The 21,670-nt window shown below is 44.0% G+C and overlaps 1 protein-coding gene and 1 long non-coding RNA gene across 2 annotated transcripts in view; one reads left to right on the forward strand and one right to left on the reverse strand.

Annotated features, from left to right (window-relative positions):
• SPG7 (SPG7 matrix AAA peptidase subunit, paraplegin) overlaps positions 1-18,211 on the reverse strand; it is a 38,849-nt gene extending 20,638 nt beyond the window's left edge. The window contains exons 1-8 of the mRNA XM_045818518.1: positions 17,991-18,211; positions 15,674-15,776; positions 13,717-13,806; positions 10,576-10,817; positions 3,925-4,064; positions 2,726-2,828; positions 826-951; positions 309-471 (exon numbers count right to left, since the gene is read on the reverse strand). Of these exons, the coding sequence (XP_045674474.1) occupies positions 309-471; positions 826-951; positions 2,726-2,828; positions 3,925-4,064; positions 10,576-10,817; positions 13,717-13,806; positions 15,674-15,776; positions 17,991-18,173 (1,150 nt within the window). The 5' untranslated portion in view covers positions 18,174-18,211. The remainder of the gene's footprint in view (positions 1-308; positions 472-825; positions 952-2,725; positions 2,829-3,924; positions 4,065-10,575; positions 10,818-13,716; positions 13,807-15,673; positions 15,777-17,990) is intronic.
• A 13-nt stretch (positions 18,212-18,224) lies between these two features.
• Positions 18,225-19,849, forward strand: LOC123805778. Its single transcript, XR_006783375.1, has 3 exons — positions 18,225-18,412; positions 18,891-18,983; positions 19,656-19,849. It is a non-coding gene; the product is annotated as an uncharacterized LOC123805778 (long non-coding RNA).
• The last annotated feature ends 1,821 nt before the right edge of the window (positions 19,850-21,670 follow it).

Here is a 21,670-nt window from a genome sequence, read left to right on the forward strand (position 1 = left end):
GCAGTAAGGACAAAGAAATCTCAGCAAGCACCCACTCATGCAAACAAAACTAGGATCTGTCACAGTGGAGATCAAAGGACGCTCACCCTCCTGAGTCCTCCCAGGACTACCCAAAGCAGCAGCTTCAAAGAACATCATCACACAATTCTCTATGTAAACACAATGTTCCCCATAATACAGGTTTCATTTTTCCTTCTTTATTCCCCCTATTTCATTAATTTAGCCACCTGAGGGAGAACACACGAACGGAGGGCCAACCTGGACAAATGTCAGGCAAGCCTGTCTGCAGGCCTCCAGGCGATGCCTACCTCCAATAACCTCCACGAACTCTGGGCCAGCCATCGCCAGGAAGGGCACCTGGGCCTCTGTCGCCACAGCCTTGGCCAGCAGTGTCTTCCCACAGCCAGGGGGCCCAAGCAAAAGTGCACCCTTCGGAACTTTGGCACCAAGCTGAAGGAAGCGCTCTGGGCTCTAGAAAAGTAGCAGAAAATATGACAGTAACCACAGGTTTTTCAAACAGAATTTTCAAGAAATGAACCCTCTAAGGGTCAATTCATGTGCTGACATGAATCAGCTGTGGTGCCATGAGCCAGTGTCCCAGAGGTTCTGAGTATGGTCAATGACTGGCTCTTGGCCCTTCTGCTGGTCAACAACTGTACACTAGGCCACACTACCTATTTAACAGGCAACAGCCCGTGCAGTACATGTGTGTCCCCACCTCAGCACAGTCAGCTCACCACGCAGCACACACATATGATCAATGCAGTTCTCCCCTCTGGGAGAGCACTCACACCCATCTCCTGCTCAGCACATGTGCTTACTTACCTTCAGATAATCCACAAACTCTTTGACCTCCAGTTTGGCTTCATGCATTCCTGCCACATCTTTGAAGCTAACTCCCTTCCCCATCTTGCCATCCACAATCGTGAAACGAGCCATTTTAAGCTGATTCTGGGCAGAAAGAACAAAAGGCAGGGTGCTGTGCACTCCCAGAGCTAGATGGGAGCCTCAGTGCTGGCCCCGCCTGCCCCGCCCCTGCATCCCCACCTCCCCTCTGCTGGAGGATCTCATGGACCCTCCTCCCACCACCCAGAGGGACTAACCGCCAGCCTCTCCACTCATGCAGATGGCAGTTAAGGTCACATTTCAGACATACAAGGGGAAGTGTTTATTTTACATAGTCAACAGTAAAAAAGCTATCTAGCACCTAACAATTTGCCTTAAAAAAATAAAACTAAAAACTCCCCCCACAAACTAGGTAATCTAACAATGTCTTTTGCATAAACCATCTTATATTTCTATAAGATTTTTCCCACTACTGTGTAATTTATTTTTCTGATTATAAAAGTAACTAAATACATCCTTGATTGGTATGGCTCAGTGGATCGAGCACAGGCCTGTGAACTGAGAGGTTGCCTGTTCAATTCCCTGTCAGGACACATGCCTGGGTTGCGGACCATGTCCCCAGCTGGGGGAGAGCAAGAGGCAACCAACTGATGTTTCTCTCACACATCAATGTTTCTCTCCCTCCCTTTCTCTCTCCCTTCTCCTCTCTCTGAAAATAAACAAATAGAGTATTTTAAAAAACAAATAAAATTGAATACAGATGATATAGTATAGAATTGTACACGCGAAGCCTATATTAACCAATGTTGCCCCAATAAATTCAATAAAAACATTTTACAAAAATAATGTATTTGCCCTGGCTGGTGTGGTTCAATGGATTGAGCACCAGCCTGCAAACCAAAGGGTCGCTAGTTTGATTCCCAGTCAGGGCACATGTCTGGGTTGTGGGGCAGGTCCCCCATGGGGGGCATGTGAGAGGCAACCACACATTTTTGTTTCTCCCCCTCTCTTCCTCCCTCTTCCTCTGCTAAAAATAAATAAATAAATAAATAAATAAATGTTTTTTAAAATTATAATATTAAAATATTAAAAAAATAAAAATTAATATAGTAACAATCCTGGGGAGTCTTGGTAGAAATATTAATTGGTAAATTTCTGGACAGCAATCAAGCAGGGGAGCTAAAGGTCTTAGTGAGGTATATAAACTTCAACCAATCTACTTTTAGGAAGACCCATAGGCAAATAATTAAGACAAGCTCTCACAAGATACGTGTGCATAGAATTCATCAGAGTATTATTTAAATACAATGATAAAAATAAACAGCCAAAAATATGTAACAAGTAGCAAACTGGGACACCATGCTGCCCAGGGAGAATGCAGGAGATGCCCTCTGCAGATGTGGCCCCACCTCCCTGGCCCCTCTGTTGATGCAGCTAATTAGCCACATACAACCTAATGGGAAAGAGAAGTGCACGTAATGATGAATGCCACAAAAATAGAATATTTTTAAAGTATATTGTGGATGTTCTTTTAAAGACAACCTTTAAAATTTCTCAGTGTAGCTAGCAGGGAAACCAAAAACAGCCATGCCCAGCTAATGATAAAAACTGCAAAAAATGCTGCCCCATAAATGCCCTTGGCTCAGATACCCCACAAGTCAAGGAAAAGGGGCCTCAATGAGAGCTGGTTACTGTGCCCCCTCCATCAGCCAAGCAGAAGAAAAGATGAGCTGCCAAATTATGGCTCCAGGCTGGCCTCTCCAACAGGTGAACTTTCGCCATACACTTACTCTGTTGTTTATGGGAAAAGCATTTGGCAGGAACATACACACAAATCCTAAGACTGCTAGTTCAGTGAGATGTGATTTGTACAACTTACAAAAGCACTGAATCCTCCTTCCCTTCCAGTCATTCCAGCCAAACGAAAAACATACCACAGGATGGCCAAGCCTACTGCTGTCATCCCCAAGGCATAAAGGGCACTAGTGAGAGAAAGAGAGGCAGTTATAGGCTCAGAAGTGGCCACAAGGCAGCTGACAGTTACACCTTACCAAGGCAGGGATAGGGACCACGGACATTTCAAAGATGAGAAGAGCTACCCCTCCCTCTGAGAGCGACTTGTAGAACAAATGGTTGTTAAAATGGTTTCCTCGTCCAGTTCTCACCAATTACCCTCTTTTGTAAAGTTTGCCTAAACTACCGGATGAAGTGGGGAAATGTTGGAGATGCAAAATGTAATCTTGGCATGAAGCCAGAATAGCTGATACTGCACACTCACCCTGTTATATAGAGAGAGCCTTGTGACAATTAAAGAACCAACCACAGTGGGTTTTCACGTTCAATAAATTTTGTTTTCAAAAGGAGACCATTAATTTTGGTAAGGCAGAATAAGCCTAGAATAAAAAGTACACCTTGGGATGCCAGCCCTCCACATGAAGATGTAAGCCACCCATCTGCCCTATACCCCTGTTATTCCTACAATCAAGTAGAGGTGCAGCCTCAGAACCCCGAGCCTTCAGGAGCCAGTGGGCTGTAGAATTTAGAGGCTCATCATTTCATAGATGTGTTTGCCAGTCACTGAGCCTTATCAGAATTACAAAGCATGTCCACAAGTCAACAATAAACCTCTCTACCCAGCTTTTAGCCACTGTTGGTCCCAGCATGCAATCAGAACCCCTAACTGTGCTGACTGATCTGTTCCCACTAAGGAGTCTGCAGGCCCATGGCCTACAACCCCTAAATTCTTTCTGAAACACGGAACCAAGAATTCCTGCTGGATATTGGTGCTTCTCCCCTTTCTATTCCATTTTCCTATTTACAGAAGGCAGCTAACCTCACACGTGCTAAATTCATAAATGCAACCACATAATTGGAGTAAGCAACTAAAAATTCCAAAAGGCTCACACAATTCCAAACTCCCCAGCGTTATGTCATTCACTCATATGTTATTTATCCTCCCACAAGAGAGTCTAGTTAACTATAGGAAAGCCAGTTTCAGATTTCTGTGTGTGGTTTGTTTCTCACATTATAAAGCCACGCTTGGTCTAGTTCAAGGGCTGACAAAATTGACCAACATACTTTCCAAAGAATCCCGTACGCTTATAGGAAACTGGAATCCTGTCCTTGCCTTCGATATTCAGCTCATCTTCAGCCGCTCGAAGCTTCTCTTCAAATTTGTCGATGTTTGCCACCTGCATTCGGTACATCAAGGCCAGTCTCTGGGGGCAGAGAGCAGAGGGACTGTGAGAGTGATGAAGGGGACAGACTGCCAATCCCTCAAACACACAGTTGTCATTCAGAAACTACTTTCACATCTAAAGAATTGTAATTGTCTCAAACACAATTACAACAAATTTTCAATAGATATGCTTTCTTTTATTTTCACAAATAGAAACATTTTAGAAAATTGGAGGAGGCATTGCATTCTAAACTCAGCACCCTGTCCCACTCAACTGTGCGTGCAGAACACAGAGACACAGAGACACAGTGACAAGTCTGAGTACTGGACTGAGGATGCACAGTCCACTTACTAAGGCAAAAAATGCAGGTGTTGGGTTTGACCATTGGCTGAATCTGAAATTCAACTAAGTGGGTGTCTTTTTTCTTAGAAAACCTTCCCCAGATAAAGACACTAAGGAAAAGTCAGCAGATGGAAAGTTTCCTAAAGTGAAATCAGCACCTTCCCCAAGTACACAGGCTTCACTGAGAGGAAAGCTCAAAACCAGTCTAGGAGTCCACACTGAGTCCCCAAGTCCCATCTCAATAGGTTGACCTCATCACAGGGATTGATCACTCCTGAGCTAGGCTGAAGCCTCTACAGAAAGAACATCTGTGCAACGCACAAGAGGTGGGAGCACGGGTAGGGTAGTCCTCATTCTTCCCACCAACCTGGACTGTGTCTTATGGATTCCACATCATTTTCCTAACAGCCTACTCCACATGCTTTCCAAAGTTAAACTGTTCCAAGCTCCGGTTCCAAACACTCTTGCAGTCTAACCTGAGCAAGCAGAATTCCCCCAGGGCTGTTAAGAGCTGCAGAAAAATCTCTTGTGGAATAGGTGTCACTATGAGAGCAGTCAGCCAGGCTCCCTATGGGAGACAGCAGGCCAGGTGAAAAGGCAGACAAGAGGACCCACAAGTCACAACATAGTGACTATGACCTGTGCTGTAACACCCAATGGCTTCAGTTGCTGAACTAACCTAACAGACTCCAAGTATTTGATCTGGACGACTACAATGCCTAGATCACTGGTCTGGCCATGTAACTGAAGTCACAATTGGCATAGAAGGGAAAAATGTAGAAATGATCCTCTTTCTATGCCAAGATCCAAGAATACAATGTATGATTCCAGAGGCCAATTCAATGCCCACACCCTCTATAAAATTTTCTCTGGTCACCTGGGCCCAAATCATCCTCTCACTTCTGTAAGGCCCTACAGCAGCCAGCCAGGCCACTCACTACTCAGAAACAAGCAGCATGCATCACGACCACTCATTTCTGAACTGTGCTGGAATTTAACTTTTGCAATTCAGAAAACTATGTGTAGATGCTATCACCGCAGCTAAATTATAAGCCTTTGTAACCTGATAACCAGCTGAAAACACCAATTTGGAGACTTGATCTGAAAGAGAAACTTGCTGGGCTGCAGTGGACCTAAAGCCAAGCATCTTTAGATAGGATAAGCATTCCACTGACATCTCAACCCTATTCAAAAACCACAGTAGTGTGGCTCAGTGGATTGAGTGCTGGCCTGAGAACCAAAAGGTCACTGGTTCGATTCCCAGTCCGGGCATATGCCTGGGCTGCGGGCCAGGTCCCCAGTAGGGAGCACGTGAGAGGCAGCCACACACTAATGTTTCTCTCCCTCTTTCTCTCTCCCTTCCCCTTTCTAAAACAAACAAACAAACAAACAAACAATAACTGGAATCTTAAAAAACAACAACAATAACAACAAAACTACAGTAGATATCGGAATGCAAACAGGGCATGCTCAGGGAGCATGGTGTAAGGGAGAGAATACACCAAAGAAGAGACTAACCCCATGTTCCATGTGAACGAGTGAATCAAAACCAGAACACCCATCTATCTCCCAGCATGGAGAAAGAGGTATAATTTTACTTGGACTATCCAAACTTTTAGCAAAAAATGGGAAGGAGACTAAAGACACATGACAATTAAATATAATTCATAATCTATGAATGGATCCTGGTTTAAGATACTAATAAAAACAACTCTTAAAGACCGTACAGGGGCAACTGAGTAACATGAACAAGGAAAGTACTTTAGAAAATATTTTGGGTTGCAGGGATTGTACACTAATCATAAGGAAAATTTCACAGACAAGCTAATTTGCCTTTCAAGAGCAAGGCTCCTGACCTGGCTGGTGTAGCTCAGTGGATTAAGAACAGGCCTGCAAACTAAAGGGTCACTGGTCCCCTCTTCAATTCCCAGTCAGGGCACATGCCTGGGTTGCAGGCCAGGTTCCCAGTGCGGGGCATGTGAGAGGCAACCACACATTGATGTTTCTCTTCCTCTTTTTCTCCATTCCTTTAAAAATAATCTTTTTTTTTAAAAAAGTACAAGTCTCAAGTTCAAGATGGCAAAGAAGATTCTGAGCTCACCTCCTCTCATTGACACCGAAACTACAACTATGTATATAATATCTCTGAGAATGACCCGAAGACTAGCAGAACAGATTTTCTACAACTACAGACACTGGGTAGGAGGGGTAGAAACTAAGTCTAGTCAGGACCCACCTTACCCCCGCACCAACTCCCCATGTGGTGACTCAAAAGTGAGAGGGATATCGTAACGGTAGACGTCATCCCCAAAAGTGAGGGGTCTGATCCCTAGCCTGGGGGATCCGCACCAGAAGAGGAGCCCCCATAACATCTGGTTTTGAAAACCAGCAGGACTGACATCTAGGAGAGCAAAAGGCTGCAGGAAACCCAGGTTTCTTTCTGAGTCCCAGCACAGAGGCAGCAGTTCGAAAAGCTCCTCAGTCACACATAAAGGTGATACACTAACTAATTTTAGGGTATATGCTGGAGGGACAGGGTATCTGTTAGAACTTTCTCCTGAGTAAGAAGTGCTGGTGAGCACCATTTCCCCCCTTTCTTTCCTCTCCTTCCACCTAGTTGGTCTGACGCTGGCAGGCACCATTTCTGACCTCTCCATTAACCTTGCTAACACTGTTCACCCCACCCTCGTGTTTCCCTGAGGACTCATTCAGGCTGGCACCCCTCCAAAGTGGCTCCTGCCTTGCCACACTCAGTGGGTGACCTCAGTTGACACCAGCACACAGCAGTGTGTCCGCAATAGTGTCGCTGGGCCTCTCAGCCAATCACACTGAATATCTGCCTCACATACCAGTGAGCCCACAACAGTTGTGGCCAGGCCTCACAGCCAGTGGGAAAAGGATCAGCCTTCCCTACCAGTGTGTCAATAGGAGCTACAGCCCAATTACAACAGGAGGCCACACTAGAACACACAGAGAACACTTCTGGAGCACCTGGCTCTGGTGACAAGGGCGATTCCACCACTAGGCTCCATAGGACACCTTCTAAAAGAGACTACTTTTTCAAGACCAGGAGATGTAACTGACCTACCTAATACAGAGACACAAACAGGCAAGATGAGAGAAAAGAATATGCGCCAAACAAAAAAACAGGACAAAACCCTAGAAAAAGAACTAAATGAAACGGATGCAAGCTGTCTATTAGATAGAATTCAAATAGTTATGAAGATGCTCATCACACTCTGCAGATAAGTGGATAAACTCAGTGAGAACTTCAACAAAGAGAAAAAAAGGAAACCTATCAGAACTGAAGAATACAACAACTGAAATGAAAAATACACTGGAAGGAATAAACAGCAGATCAGATGACACAGAAGAATGGATCAGCAATCAGGAAGAGAAGATAGTGAAAAACACCCAATTGGAAGATCAAAAAGAAAAAAGAATGAAAATAGTATAAGGGACTTCTGTGACAACATCAAGAGTACTAATATTTGAATCATAGGGGTTCCAGAAGGAGAAGAGAGAGAGAGCAAGGGACAGAAAACCTACTTGAAGAAACAATGGCTGAAAACTTCCATATCCTGACAAAGGAAATGACATCCAAGTCCCAGAAGCACCGAGAGATCCAAACAAGGTGAACTCAAAGCAACCCACAGCAAGACACATTTTTATTAAATTGTTAAAAGTTAAAAATAAAGACTTAAAAGCAGCAAGAAAAAAAAACAAATAGTTCCATACAAGGGAATACCCAGAAGACTAACAGCTGATTTTTCAACAGAAACTTTGCAGGCCAGCCCTGGCCATGTAGCTCTATTGGTTAGTGACTTGTACTGATACGCCAAGGTTGTAGGTTTGGTCCCCAGTCAAGGCACATACAAGAATCAACCAATGAATGCATAAAAAAGTGGAATGACAAATAGATGTTTTTCTTTCTGCCACCCCCCCAAAATCAGTAAAGAAACAAAATAAATAAATAAAATACTTTACAAGCCAGAAGGGAGTGTCACAATATATCCTACATGATGAGAGGAAACTTCTACAACCCAGAATACCCTACCCAGTAAGGTTATCATTCAGAATTGAAGCAGAGATCAAGATTTTCCCAGACAAGCAAAAGCTAATAGGTTCACTGCCACTAAACCAGCATTATAAGAAATGTTAAAGGGAATCCTGTAAGTGGAAAAGGAAAGGCCAAAACTAGAAATAAGAAAATATATGAAAAAAAAAATCTCATTAGTAAAGGCAAATATAGTAAATGTCATAGACCAACCACTTATAAATTTAGTATGAAAACAATTAAAATTGCAGTAAGTACATATTCATCAATAATTACTTTAAATGTAAATGAACTAAGTTTTTCTTTCGAAAGACATAGAATGACTGAATGGATAAAAAAAAAAACCAAGACTCTTACATATGCTGCCTATGTGAGACTCACTTCAGATACAGACTGGAAGTAAATGGATGGAGAAAGGCATTTTATGAAAATGGAAATTTAAAAAAAGCTGGGATAGCAATACTTTTATTAGACAAGACAGACTTTAAAACAAGGGCTGTAACAGTACACAAAGGAAGACCCCGCAATTCCACTTCTGGGCACTTATCTGAACCAAATGAAGCACTAATTAGAAAAGATACATGCAACTCTATATTCACTGCAGCAATACTTACAATAGCCATGATATGAAAACAACACACATGTTCATCAGTAGATGAATGAATAAAGAAGAAATGAATATGTGTGTGTACACCCACACACAAGGATATTATTCAGCCATGAAAAGGAATGAAACCTTGCCATTTGTGGCAACATGGACAGAGGGAATTATGCTAAGTGAAGTAAGTCAGAGAAAGACAGATTTGTATCATTTTACTTAAACATGGAATCTAAAAAACTAAACGAACCACCAAAACAGACTCATAAATACAGAAAAACTGACAGTTGCAGGGAAATGAAGGATATGGGCAAAAAGGTGGAATTATAGCATAATTAAGTAATGGGAATGTAAAGTACAGAATAGGGAACACAGTCAATAATAGCACAGTAACTTTGTACAGCGACACATGGATACTGTACTCTTTGTGGTGATCACTTTGTAAGGTATATGAATGTCAAATCACTATGTTATGCCCTGAAACTAATATAATACTGTATGTTAACTATGCTTTAATTAAAAAAGAATTTACAGTCCAGAATGAAAGAAAGAAGAAAATATTCTGGTATTAATGTTACCTTTCTTGGGCCTAACTATGGTGCTGTGGTTACTGGAGAATGAGAAGGGAATCAGAGATTGGAGGGAGTGATTCCTTTTTGCCCAGGGTTTTCACATAGTCAAGCTCTGGGGCCCAGTTTCCATACACCCACCTCATTTCCCAGCGGTGCCAGACAACTAGGCCACTGTCAATAGGTATGTTTCTTCCCATCTTTCTTTTTTTAATTATTTATTTTTAGAGAAAGGGGAAGAGAGGGAGAGAAACATCAATGTGTGCTTGCCTCTCACATGCCTACCACTGGAAACCTGGCCTGCAACCCAGGCACGTGCCCTGACTGGGAATCAAGCCAGCAACCCTTTGGTTCACAGGCTGGTGCTCAACCCACTAAGCCACACCAGCCAGGGCTCTCTCCCCATCTTTGATGGCCAGCTCCCTACCTAGCATGAATGCTCACCCTCCCAACCCCTCTGCAATGTCTGCCATCTTTTCTATGGCTAGGATACCACTCTCCAGTGCTGACCATACTGGGGGTTCTCTCCTGGGGCTGGGGCAGCTGTGGACCCCACTAGCTTCTAGCTGAAGACAACACTGCCTCTCCCCATTTCAAGCATCATCTTAGTGGGCCACCACTCAAAAACCTTCAATGAATGTAACAACCAAAAAAATGAGGGTGGCCTTGACCAGGTAGCTCAGTTGGTAAAAATGTCACCCTAGAGGCTGAAAGGTTGTGGGTTTGATCCCTCGTCAGGGCACATGCCTATGTTGCAGGTTCGGTCCCTGGTCGGGACATGTATGGTAGGCAACCAATCGATGTTTCTCTCCCACATCGCTATTTCTCTCCCTCTCTCCCTCCCTTCCTTTCTCTCTAAAATCAACAAGCATGTCCTTAGGTGAAGGTTTAAAAACAAAATAGGGTGGGTAAGGACTGAGTGAAAGGGGGGGTTACACATGTGTCTCCAGGTCTTTTCAAGCGTGTGCTCTCGCCATCACTTACAGGACGCCCGAATACCACGGCTCCAGGGTGCAGGTACACTTCCACCACATCGCTCTCGGGCACCACCTGGACCCGCTGTACCTCGCCCTTGGCCAGCATCTCATTGACAAAGTCGTTCCAGGAAATGTTGCCCCCGCTGGTGCTGAGTGCATTCAGCAGGCTCATGACAACGGCGATGACAAACAAGGTGCGCAGTCGTTCTCGGTACATCTGGTCCTCCCTCTCCTTGCGCCTCCTCTCCTCTGTGAGCAGGGACCAGAGGAGTGTTAGACACAGGCTGCCAGCCAAGCCCACCCTCAATGCCTTACATCCTTTTGCCAGGAAAGCTCAACACTGAGACAGCCGTGTTTCATCTCCTAAAAGGTCCTACATTTTGGCCTATTTTTCAACAAAGTGATTTGAGACAAACACTAAACATAAGTCATTCAAAGTGACCAACATTCCATTTAGAAGTCTCACTGGCTCAGATAATGTGAAGCCATTTTTTAAGTCAAAAAGCTTCCCAGGACCACCACACAGTAGACCCCTTCACTGAAAACACATCTGACCCAAGCTGTAATGAATTCAGGAACTCCACATTGATTAGATTCTGAACATCATCAGTAGAGTACTTTTGACACGTGTGTAAGTTATTAATCACATTAAAACAAATATCTTCTACCTTCCTCCTAAACAAACAAATACCACAGCCTTCCTCCTAAATCCCCAATCAGATAAGTCACCTCTTCTGCTGAGATGGAGGAGAGGTGCTGGCCTTTATTTAAGTGGCGATTCTGTGGTCATGGCCCACTTACCCCAGTCCTTACACCCGTCAAGTACCTGTGTTTACAACAAGGAGGTCCCAGACCAGGAGGTCCCTATTTAGCTCATTTGTGTAGTGAGGGCCATCCTTCCCAACACAACAACTAGATTTTGTCAGATTTGTCGTTAATGATGCCCACTGAGAAATATAAACACAATCCTTCACCAGTTCTGACCAACATGGGTCTAGACCTACCTCAGCAGCCAAACCTTCAACCATTTTTTTTGTCCTCCCCACAATCCATGTGCTCCTTCATGCACAAACATGCTCATCTGCTCAGGTAAAGAGCAGAGAGGACCCGGGACAGACGTAAGGTTCAACCCAAAGCCTGGGGTAAAAGGTCCACCCCAGGCTGCACATGTGGTCACTTTTCTAAGAACAGGAGCACAGCTGGAACCCAGTGTGCACCCGCTCCTCTCTGCACTGCCTGGAGGTGTCACCCACAAACACACCACCTTCCTCTCCAACCATCAGTTTAGAGGAATTCAAAAGGTTTTTAAATCAGCTTAAAAAATAAATGAGAAAACAGAACAGTAGAACAAATAAAGAAATTCTAAAGTTGGAAAAAAAACCCCACAAATGAAACCTACTAAGGCCCTAGTCAGGTAGTTCAGGTGGCTAGAGCATCATCCTGATAGGCCACAGTTGCAGGTTCAATCTCTGGTCAGGGCACATACAAGAAGCAACCAATGAATGCATAAATAAGTGGAACAACAGATTGATGTCTCTCTCTAAAAAAATCATCAATTAAAAAAATCCTAGTGAGGCTGTCCTGGTAATCATTTTGAAAACATGAAGGTATATCTGAGATACCATATCTTGTTATAATAGATTACAGTAATGTATCTAATATGTAAAGCTCACATTCACAAAAGACAGCTAAATAAAGGCTACCACTTATTTTGAAAAAACAAATTTATGTTCTCAGGTGAGTACCAATTCTTTAGAAACCATGTACTTCAAATATTTAATTTTCAGTCTTCTTTTTTTTAACTTTATTTATTTATTTTTAGAGATAGGGGAAGGGAGGGAGAAAGAAAGGGAAACATCAATGTGTGGTTGCCTCTCATGTGTCTCCTACTGAGGACCTTCCTGAAACCCAGACATGTGCTCCGATGGGGTATCAAGCTGGTGACCATTTGGTTCACAGGCTGGCACTCAATCCACTGAGCCACGCTACCCAGAGGCCAGTCTTGTTTTCTAATTAACAACACTGACAGTCATTCAACTACAACACAGTGATATGAATGAGGCTCATGTCAACACATCTATCCTTCAGAGGCTTTATATGATCAAAATGTCTATTTTCAATACATTTAAGACACTGAATTTGTGAGTAAGTCCCCTGTTTCTGGCTGGGTGGTACAGTGTACAAATCAACTGTTGTTCCTCCCACACCCTACATGAAAGGGATTTAAAGCAATTCTGTGACTCACAACCATCTGTTCAGAGTGTTAAAAAGGTCTACAATTTTAAAAAGATACAGCTTGGTGTTAAATAAGACAGCTTTGCAAGAATGTCTAAAAACAATAAAAGAGCAGCTTAGATGTGGAGTCCAATAAACACCTGTTCTGTTTTTTTGTTTTCTTTTGTTTTTCCCCCAAAATCCAATTCTTTTCAAATAAAAACCAGCCTGGTGTACTCATCACACATCTACACCCTTAGCACAGGCTGTCCCCAGTTCACTCCTCATTATCATCAGCTCCTAGCAGCCATCTTGCACCTTAGGGATCCACTCACCTCAGACTTAGCTTTTTATTTCCCTCACCCTTTACATGATCACCTCGTCCCAGTTCCAGAGTAGAGATGACATTTAAGATTTGCAAGTGAGTTCAGTGTGAACTGCAGCTGGGGGCTGACGCAGGACCACAGTGGTCCTCTTATGAGACAGTGAGCTCCTACTTTCTTCAAGGCCCTACAACAGTACCCTCCTCCCCTCTGGGGGCTGCTTCTCAAGCCTGGGGCAGTGAAAACACTAACCAGGTGTATATGGGGTTGGGTTCAGCCAAGGAGTTCTGGTACCTTCCTCCCACCCCAGAACTCTGACTTCAGGGTAGATCCAAGATTCACTTTTTCCACACACAAAAAAACAGAAATGCCACGTGCCTTTAGGCATTCTGAAGAAGACGAGGGACACAGGTGCTGATGGAAGCATCCCTAAAAGGACCAATAGGAAGGATCCAGCAATGGCATTTAGAGATTAGGGCAGGTTTGCTCAGGGCACGGGGAGCACAGGTGCCTGGGCTTGCCCAACTTTTAAGACAGGTTTCCTGATGCTTAGAATGTACAAGTAAAGACAACCAAACTAGCCATTTTCCCAGAAGATCCAACAGACCTACCTTCATCATCTTCGGGGGTCCTCCCCTTGGACTCATCATGGTCCTTAGTCTTCCGCTTCCTCCTTGAGGTGTTAAAATAGTAAGTGCTACCTACAAGGAATTGGGAAACTATTTAACAATCAAGATCTGCAACTACAAGGGAACACTTACGAGAAGAGTATATTCTTGAATAAACAAATTAAAACAGTAGCTATTTAAAACCTGTTAGATCTAGAATAGTACAGTATTTACAAATCATAGAATAAAAAACTACTTCAACATATGAAGTATCTTTGTAATTTAAATTAGTCAATGTGAGAAAATGCAAATTAGTTATGAACATAAATTTGAGAAAGTATCATGAGTTTGTTGGAAAAAAATCCCTTTAACACATACAATCACTTTAATTTTTTATTTAATTTTTTAAATTTGATTTTAAAGGGAGAGAAGAAGGGGGAGGGAGAGGGAGAGTAAGAGAGAAAGAAACATTGGTCATGCCCTGGCTGGTGTGCCTCAGTGGATTCTGTGACAGCCTGTGAACCAAAGGGTTGCTTGTTCGATTCCCAGTCAGGAGACATGCCTAGAGTGTGGGCCAGGTCCCCAATGGGGGCAGCTTGAGAGGCAAGCACACACTGACGCTTCTCTCTTTCCCTTCCTCTCCATCTAAAAATAAATAAAATCTTTGGTGGGGGGTGGGGTGGGGAGAAAGAAACATCGATTAATTGTTCCACTTATTTATGTATTTACTGGTTGATTCTTGTAGGTGCCCTGACAGTGGATCACAACCACAACCTTTATGTATCAGAACGACACTCTAACTACTTACCTACCCAGCTAGGGCCTGTACAGTCACTTTAAATGAACTTAAACAAATGAATGACACAAGTGGCTTTGGCACATGCAGTAAGGCAGCAAGGCAAGGCTCACCATCACCAAGACAGGATCACATAACACTCCTCACACAAAAGGTTCTGCCTTACCTAAGGTCTGAACAAATCAGTATTAAAAATGGGGAGACAGGTTCTCAAAAGATGACTTAGTTGTACTTTTCTTCACAGACATTAACAGAATCACAAGTGAAACTATCTTAATGACCACCTGACACAGTTCAGGCTATCTGAAGGGTGAAGTGTGTGCCACCGGGTGCATGTGCAGATCTAAATGAGAAAACACAGACAACAGATGTGCAAACTGTCCCCAAGTCACAGCTCTTCTTGACCATGTGTGGGTACCAGACTATTTATGTACATTAGGAAGTCAGAAAATTTTACTTTTTCCCTATTCCAACTGGATAAAGGGGGGAGTAAAATTACAAATGGCAATTCTTGAGATCCTTTGACCTAAGGTCAAGAAAGACAGCAGGATGTAGAGTCTCACTGAACAGTGCAACTCTACTATGAGAGTAAACTATTACCTGGCTGCTTTTAGTTACCTTCTGTATATAAAATATACAAGCCACTCTGCAGAACCTTAAGAGTACTCTTGGAGCTTGCTAGAGAACATGACAACACTTTTTCAAGCAGCCCAATTATTGTTATACACCAGAACTGGGGGGGGCGGGGGGAGTGGGGAAGGCCCTGGACAGGTAGCTCAGTTGACCAGAGTGTCATCTGGATACACCAAGGTTGCAGGTTTGATCTCCATTCAGGACACACACACATAGCAATCAATGAATACATAAATAAGTGGAACAACAAAGTGATGTTTCTCTCTCTCTTCCTTCCTTTCTCCAAAATCAATAACTAAAAAAAATCTGTTTTAATTTCAAAATAAGCAAAAATGGCCTGTTCTGATCTTGGACAATCTTCCTTTTTGTGAACTCCATTTCAGAGCACCTAAGGGCTCACAATAAATAGAAGCCAATGCTCCTATTAGCAATTTCATTTTCCTGTCAGTGTCAAACCAGCAACATTATCCTAATTTATTCACAAATAGGACAGCCTTTGCCTATCACTTCTGTCTTTCAGTAGATACACACCTAAAAGCTTCCAGAGTCTGACTGGATTCTGGACTAGATGCTGTTTCAATAGTAGTCCATGGATCCCTTCAAAGGTAGGAGTTAGCAGTCGCAATTGCAAACTCTGGAAAAAAAAAAAAAAGAATGATACTCAGGATCAGTCGCATCAACATTATAGCACACCAAAGCAATGTGAACTAATTCCCTGATGCAAAATCTTTCTAAAAGCTCAAATATTTATACATTTGTAATGTTTATATTGCCCTGAAATGTGAAGTAATAGTCTGATCATTACTTCAAAGTTTTGATGTCACATCAAAAGAAAAAAAGCCAAGCCCTGGCTGGTGTAGCTCAGTGGATTGAGCGCGAGCTGCGAACCAAAGTGTCGCAGGTTCGATTACCAGTCAGGGCACATGCCTGGGTTGTAGGCCACGGCCCCCAGCAATCGCACATGGATGTTTCTCTCTCTCTTTCTCTCTCCCTCCCTTCCCTCTCTAAAAATAAATAAATAAAGTCTTAAAAAAAAAAAAAAGAAAAAAAGCCCTGATCAGTGTAGCTCAGTTGGTTGGACATCATCCCACAAAGTGAAACGTTTGATTCCCGGTAAGGGTTGTGGGTGCAGTTCCTGGTCAGGGTGCCTACGGGAGGCAACCCATCAATGTTTCTTTCTCACACTGATCTTTCTATCTTTCTCTCCCTTCCTCTCTCTCTAAAAATCACTAAAAACATATGCTTGGGTGAGGATTTAAAAAAAAAGATACAAAAACATCAAAAGCAAGTGAGCAAGTCAGAGAAACACTGAACTAAAGGAATGGTTAGGAATAGCTACCATCCTGTGCTTCCAGATTCACAACTCTCCTGCAGTACGAAAAGAGTAGAGGCTTGGAAATGCCTCAGTGACAGACCCTTTGCTCCTGATGTCTCCAGACAGCCAGTCGCTGCAGAACACTTCGAGGTACTACAGCAGTTTACCGGCCTGTATTTCCAAAGTTTGTTTTCAAGATGAGCATTCTCCCATTTGAAGGTGTTTCATGTTCTCAAGGGCCAATTTAACTTTATCTGTATTGGCAATTTCTTCATTTGTTTCATTATTTATTTTTAATTTTTTTCCTTACCTCATTCCTGGTCTGCTGTTGCTATGGAGAAAAGTAACACCCTGATCAATGCTCTTTCATGAGGAGCACATTACATGCAATTTCCTTTAGCAATAGAATAAAAATTCCCAGTCTATACAATTATTGCCCCATTTAATTAATACTACTAATCTTGCCTCAGAAATAACCTCAGAAATTGTATAAGGGAGGGCCACAGAGTGTGAACTGGGACTAATAAGTAACATCAGTGTGTTAAATATAGCACACACACACACAAATCATTCTTCAAAGTCAGCCTCAAAGGCTGTTTAAACTAGTTTACTTAGTTTCTTGCTATTATAGCCATTGGCGAGATAATTTGCTTTCATTTCACACGTATGTGTAAATTGTCTATTTCAGCCTTTATTTTTATAGACTAAACAAAGATAATTATGTTCCTTCTCAACAGAATTAAAAGCAAAAAAGCCCTGACCCTGACCAGCGTGGCTTAGTTGGTTGAGCGTTGTCCTACAAAGAATCAACATGGCTGGGTTGTGCAGTCTGTCCCTGGTGGAGGCATGTATGAGGGGCAACCAATATGTATTTCTCTCGCCTGGGTGTTTCTTTTCTCTTTCTCCCTCCCCCTCTGTCTAAAAATAAAGAAATAAATCTTTTAAGTGTAATAGTTGCCCTCAGATTCAGGGAAGTGGCCAGTAATATAGAATCGCATCACAATTAAAACTGGTCCTCAAGTCATGTAAAAATGTATTAACAATAATAAATTTCACCTAAAATGTGAAGAGTAGGGGAAAAACAGCAGCCAAAAACGCACCAGTACTTTTTAGGGTTTGCTTTCAGGATTAAATGTCGACCTTAGCAAGGCCTGGAACAGAGCCGTCATACAGAGGGTGCTCCATGAATTTGTGTGGATAACATCTGAAGCTACACGACGAAAGTTAAATACGACTACGTGGTATTTCGCTCACACAAATCCCTCAGGCGGCCACTAACCTCTATGGCCAACTCCACTACGGAAAGCACTAGAATTCAAACTGACGGTCTCAGATCTCTGCGAGCCAAATGTAAAATACTTCTTTGCTTTATAATGGAGAAACTCTTAGTGTTTTCAATTTTAAAACGCAAGGAAGACGGGAAGAAATATCGACACACAATATATAGGCTGGAAACACCCAAGCCGGGGCCTGTACCCCTGCGAGGTCTCCTCCCGGACCCCGCCGGAGCGGCATCTACGCGACCGGGATTACCTGCAAGGCTCGGCCTCCAGCCCCGACGACACCCACTGGCGTCCTGTGGACGAAGTACGGCCACCTCCTCCCGACCCCAGCGTAGAGCCCTAGGCCCCAGCCCGAGCAGGGGCCCCGCAGCCAGTCCGGACCCGAGCCCTGGCCCTGACGGAGGGTGCGCAACAGCAGCCACGCGGCCGCCATGTTGGCTCGGAAGCGGCGCCGGCGCAGTCGGAGCCTCCTCTGTGCGTCTGCGCGATCGGGCAACCGCGGAGGCGCTTGCGTGGCTGGCAACGCAAAGGCTTCCTTTCCTTCATCCGGCTTCCAGAGTTGTGCGGCCTACTGGCGCCGGTCTGACTGGGATTTCCCATTGGTTTATTGAGGTGCCACCCGGTGCTGGGGACCGCGAGTATAGCTGCAGGCTGGCGGGCCCGAGAGGAAAGGTATAGCGACCCGGCGCGGGGCCGCTCGGGGGGAAGGATTGACTGCAGGTAGGGTCGGGTCACCGAGTGGAGCGAGGAAGCCGAGGGTACGTGAGCAGACCGAGGAATAGGAATACGATCCCGACCCTGCCACGTTTTGGAGCGAGGAGCGCGGAGAGGGCACGTCTCGCAGATAGATTAAGAGGAAGGACGTGGAAAAGGAGGGTGTGGAATAACCCCAGCTCGGGCAGATGTCTGGGATCTCGCCCTACAGATGTTTAATTTTGAGTAGACAACAATCTTCTCAACTATCTTCTGAGTCGTTTCCGAAAGTCATTCCCAGTCCAGATGGGCAAGATCGCCTCCCGGATACTAGAGTCCACTCGCTGCTTTTGGGGAACGAGCAGTGAAGAGTGTGTTTTCATCCCAGACTCAGGCAGTGCACCTGGGGGGTCCTGACCTTGGCCGGCTTCTTCCTGAAGTTACCCACCCCTTTCAGGCCGACCTCTGCTCTGTGGTTGAATGCTTAGTTCTGAGACTGCTGATTGCGGAGACCTGAAAAGCTTGTTGAGCAGGAAAAGCAAAGACTAAGGTGAATGTATTATGGAGGTAGGGTTATGGTGACATACTTGTTTCTGTGCTTTTCTGTATTCCCTGAATTCCCAAGGACGAGTCATAATAATAACCATTTTCCTGAGTGCAAACTAGTGTCTGGCTCCATATCAAACATTCCTATCAAGATCTATTTTAAACATGAAGAACAGACTCAGAAACATTCAAAGTAATCTGTCCAAAGTCACATCTGAGAAGTGATGGCACAGAGTTTCAGACTGGGGCTCACCGGTTTCTGGATCACTCACTATTATGCCTTAAGTATTACAAAGTAACATGTATGATTAGTATATTCTTCCCCTCCCTACCCCCTGAAACTGGGAAGGTTTGAGGACATTGTTTTTTGTTTCTTTGTTTGTTTAATTAAATACCCTGATTATTGGTCCTGGGCTCTCTGGCAGCCACTGCTTTTGCAGAGGTTTTTATTTGTGGTTCATTGAGCAAGCAGCCACTAAGCAGAGAGCTGCCCCTGAGTTACGCAACTGAACTGTCCTTCTTTTTGTTTCAATTGTCCTCTTACAATTTTCCTTCACAAACAATCCATTCTCCCCAGTTTCTTCCTTTTTTTTCCACCATTTTTTTTCTTGGTTAAATTGTCCCACCCACTTTCTGCTATCTAGCTCTCTGTGTCTTGCCCTCACTCTCTCCACAGACCAGTCCTGTGACTGTAACCAAACTTACCAGAGTGGTTTCTCGTGCCTTATGGAAGCTTGTGCAAAGCCTCCCTGACAGGAAGTGACCAAGCTCCTCACCCTCAGGCCTGTTCCCTCATCACCCAGTTCAGGGGGTTTGTGCCTCAAAGCCTCTAACGAACTTGAATGTGTTTGGGAAAAGTACAAGATACAATCCCATCAATATTGTTTGAAATAAAATTGTTATTGTGCTTCAGCCTCTTTGCCTGGTGACTCATTTGTAAGCAGTGCAGGGTGATGGCAGAGGGCCAGCTTCTGGGGAAAGAACACTGGCTTCTGTCCTTCTCAGCCTATGACTTAGAGCATGTTATTAACTTCTCCAAGCCACAATTTTCTCATCAGTAAAATGGGGATGATAATTATCTACCAAGTGAGGCTAATATCAGCCTTGGGTCTCCCACAGAGTTGTTGTCAAGATAAAATGCAATTAAAGTATGTGAAAGCAACTTGTGAACCAGGAAGGCGTTCAAATCCAGGAGTTACTCCTAGGATGCCGTGGGAAATGAGGTTCTGGGAAAACAGACTATTGATTCATTTATTCAAACATTTATTTAACAAATATGTTTTGAAGGCTGGCTGTGTCCCAGGACTCAGGTGAGTGGTAAATCATGACTCTGAACCCACCTGCTTCAGTCCCACCTCTGCAGTAGCTCAGAGCAGAGGCTCCTGTGCAGTAGGGATTGAAAGATTCAGGTACCCCATGCCCTGGACCTAGAGGAGAAGGCTCTGTAGAAGAAAACTGGCTCACTGTATCTAACTTGGCTCTCAGGCCCTGCTTCATCTCCCACCAGGACATCAAGTTCATTTTCAGCCATTTCTGTCACCACTATATTTTTTTGGAACTTCGCAACTTCTGTTTACTAATTTGTACTTCCTCAGCTCTCTGAACTCTGTGTTCATCAGGATGTTTCAACGTGGCTTCCCTTAACCGTCTGAGAAGCAATCTCACAGTGAACACCCAGTCTGATTCAGGGCATGTCCTAGGTCTCTGCACTGCCACCCTGATACCAGATGCCATTTGTTCTAGATCCAGTTCAAGATCCATTAGCAAGCCCTGACTGGTGTGACTCAGTTGGAGTGTCATCCCAGAAAGCGAGGTCAGGGCACATGCCTGTGTTGTAGGTTCGGTCCCTGGTTGGGGCTCATGCGAGAGGCGGTTGATCGATGTTCCTATCTCACGTGGATGTTTCTCTCCCTCTCTATTAAGAAAAAAAATCTGCCCTGGCTGGCATAGCTCAGTGGATTGAGCTCGGACTACAAACCAAAGGGTCGCGGGTTCGATTCCCAGTCAGGGCACATGCCTGGGTTGCAGGCCAGGTCCCCAATGGGGGCCACACAGGAAGCAACCACACATTGATGTTTCTCTCTCTCCCTCCCTTCCCCTGTCTAAAAATAAATAAATAAAAATCTTTTTAAAAAATCCATGAACAAAACGAGCCTCAGGAGCTGTAGAAGGGCCACTCTCAGCCTGGGCTGCCTTAAGGAGAGAGGAACAGAGAGTGCATCTGTTCCACTCCCATCCTGAGAACTCCACCCTCTGTTCCTCAGCATGGTGGAGTCCTTGCTCAATATTAGCTAAAGGGCTTCAGGCAAGCTGCTCTTGGAACATCTGTTGGTGCCTTGCCTGTAAAATAGGAATAAAACCTTAGCAGTCCAGAGACAGAGGTTGATCTTTTTGGTTTTAAGATCGAGTCTTCCTTATTAATATCAAAATAAAGAATTACTTGCTCCTTTCCAAATTAGGCAGCCTGGCAGCAACTAAACTTCTAAACATTTTTTAAAGCTCAGTTGCTTCCACACTTACCCTGGCCTTTGAAGCCTTTGGACTGTTGCACAATATAATTGCTGCACTGTAGTCATGAAGGTGAGCTCATCCTACTGAGGCTAAGTCACACAGCTTTGAATGACCTGGTCTACAACTAGGCATTTGCCTAATATTAGGGTGTCTTCTATAAAATATACACTCCCTTGTGGA

This window comes from Phyllostomus hastatus, unplaced genomic scaffold (genome assembly GCF_019186645.2).
Source record: "Phyllostomus hastatus isolate PE091 unplaced genomic scaffold, TTU_PhHast_1.1 phas_scaffold_345, whole genome shotgun sequence".
Classification (NCBI taxonomy): Eukaryota; Metazoa; Chordata; class Mammalia; order Chiroptera; family Phyllostomidae; genus Phyllostomus; species Phyllostomus hastatus.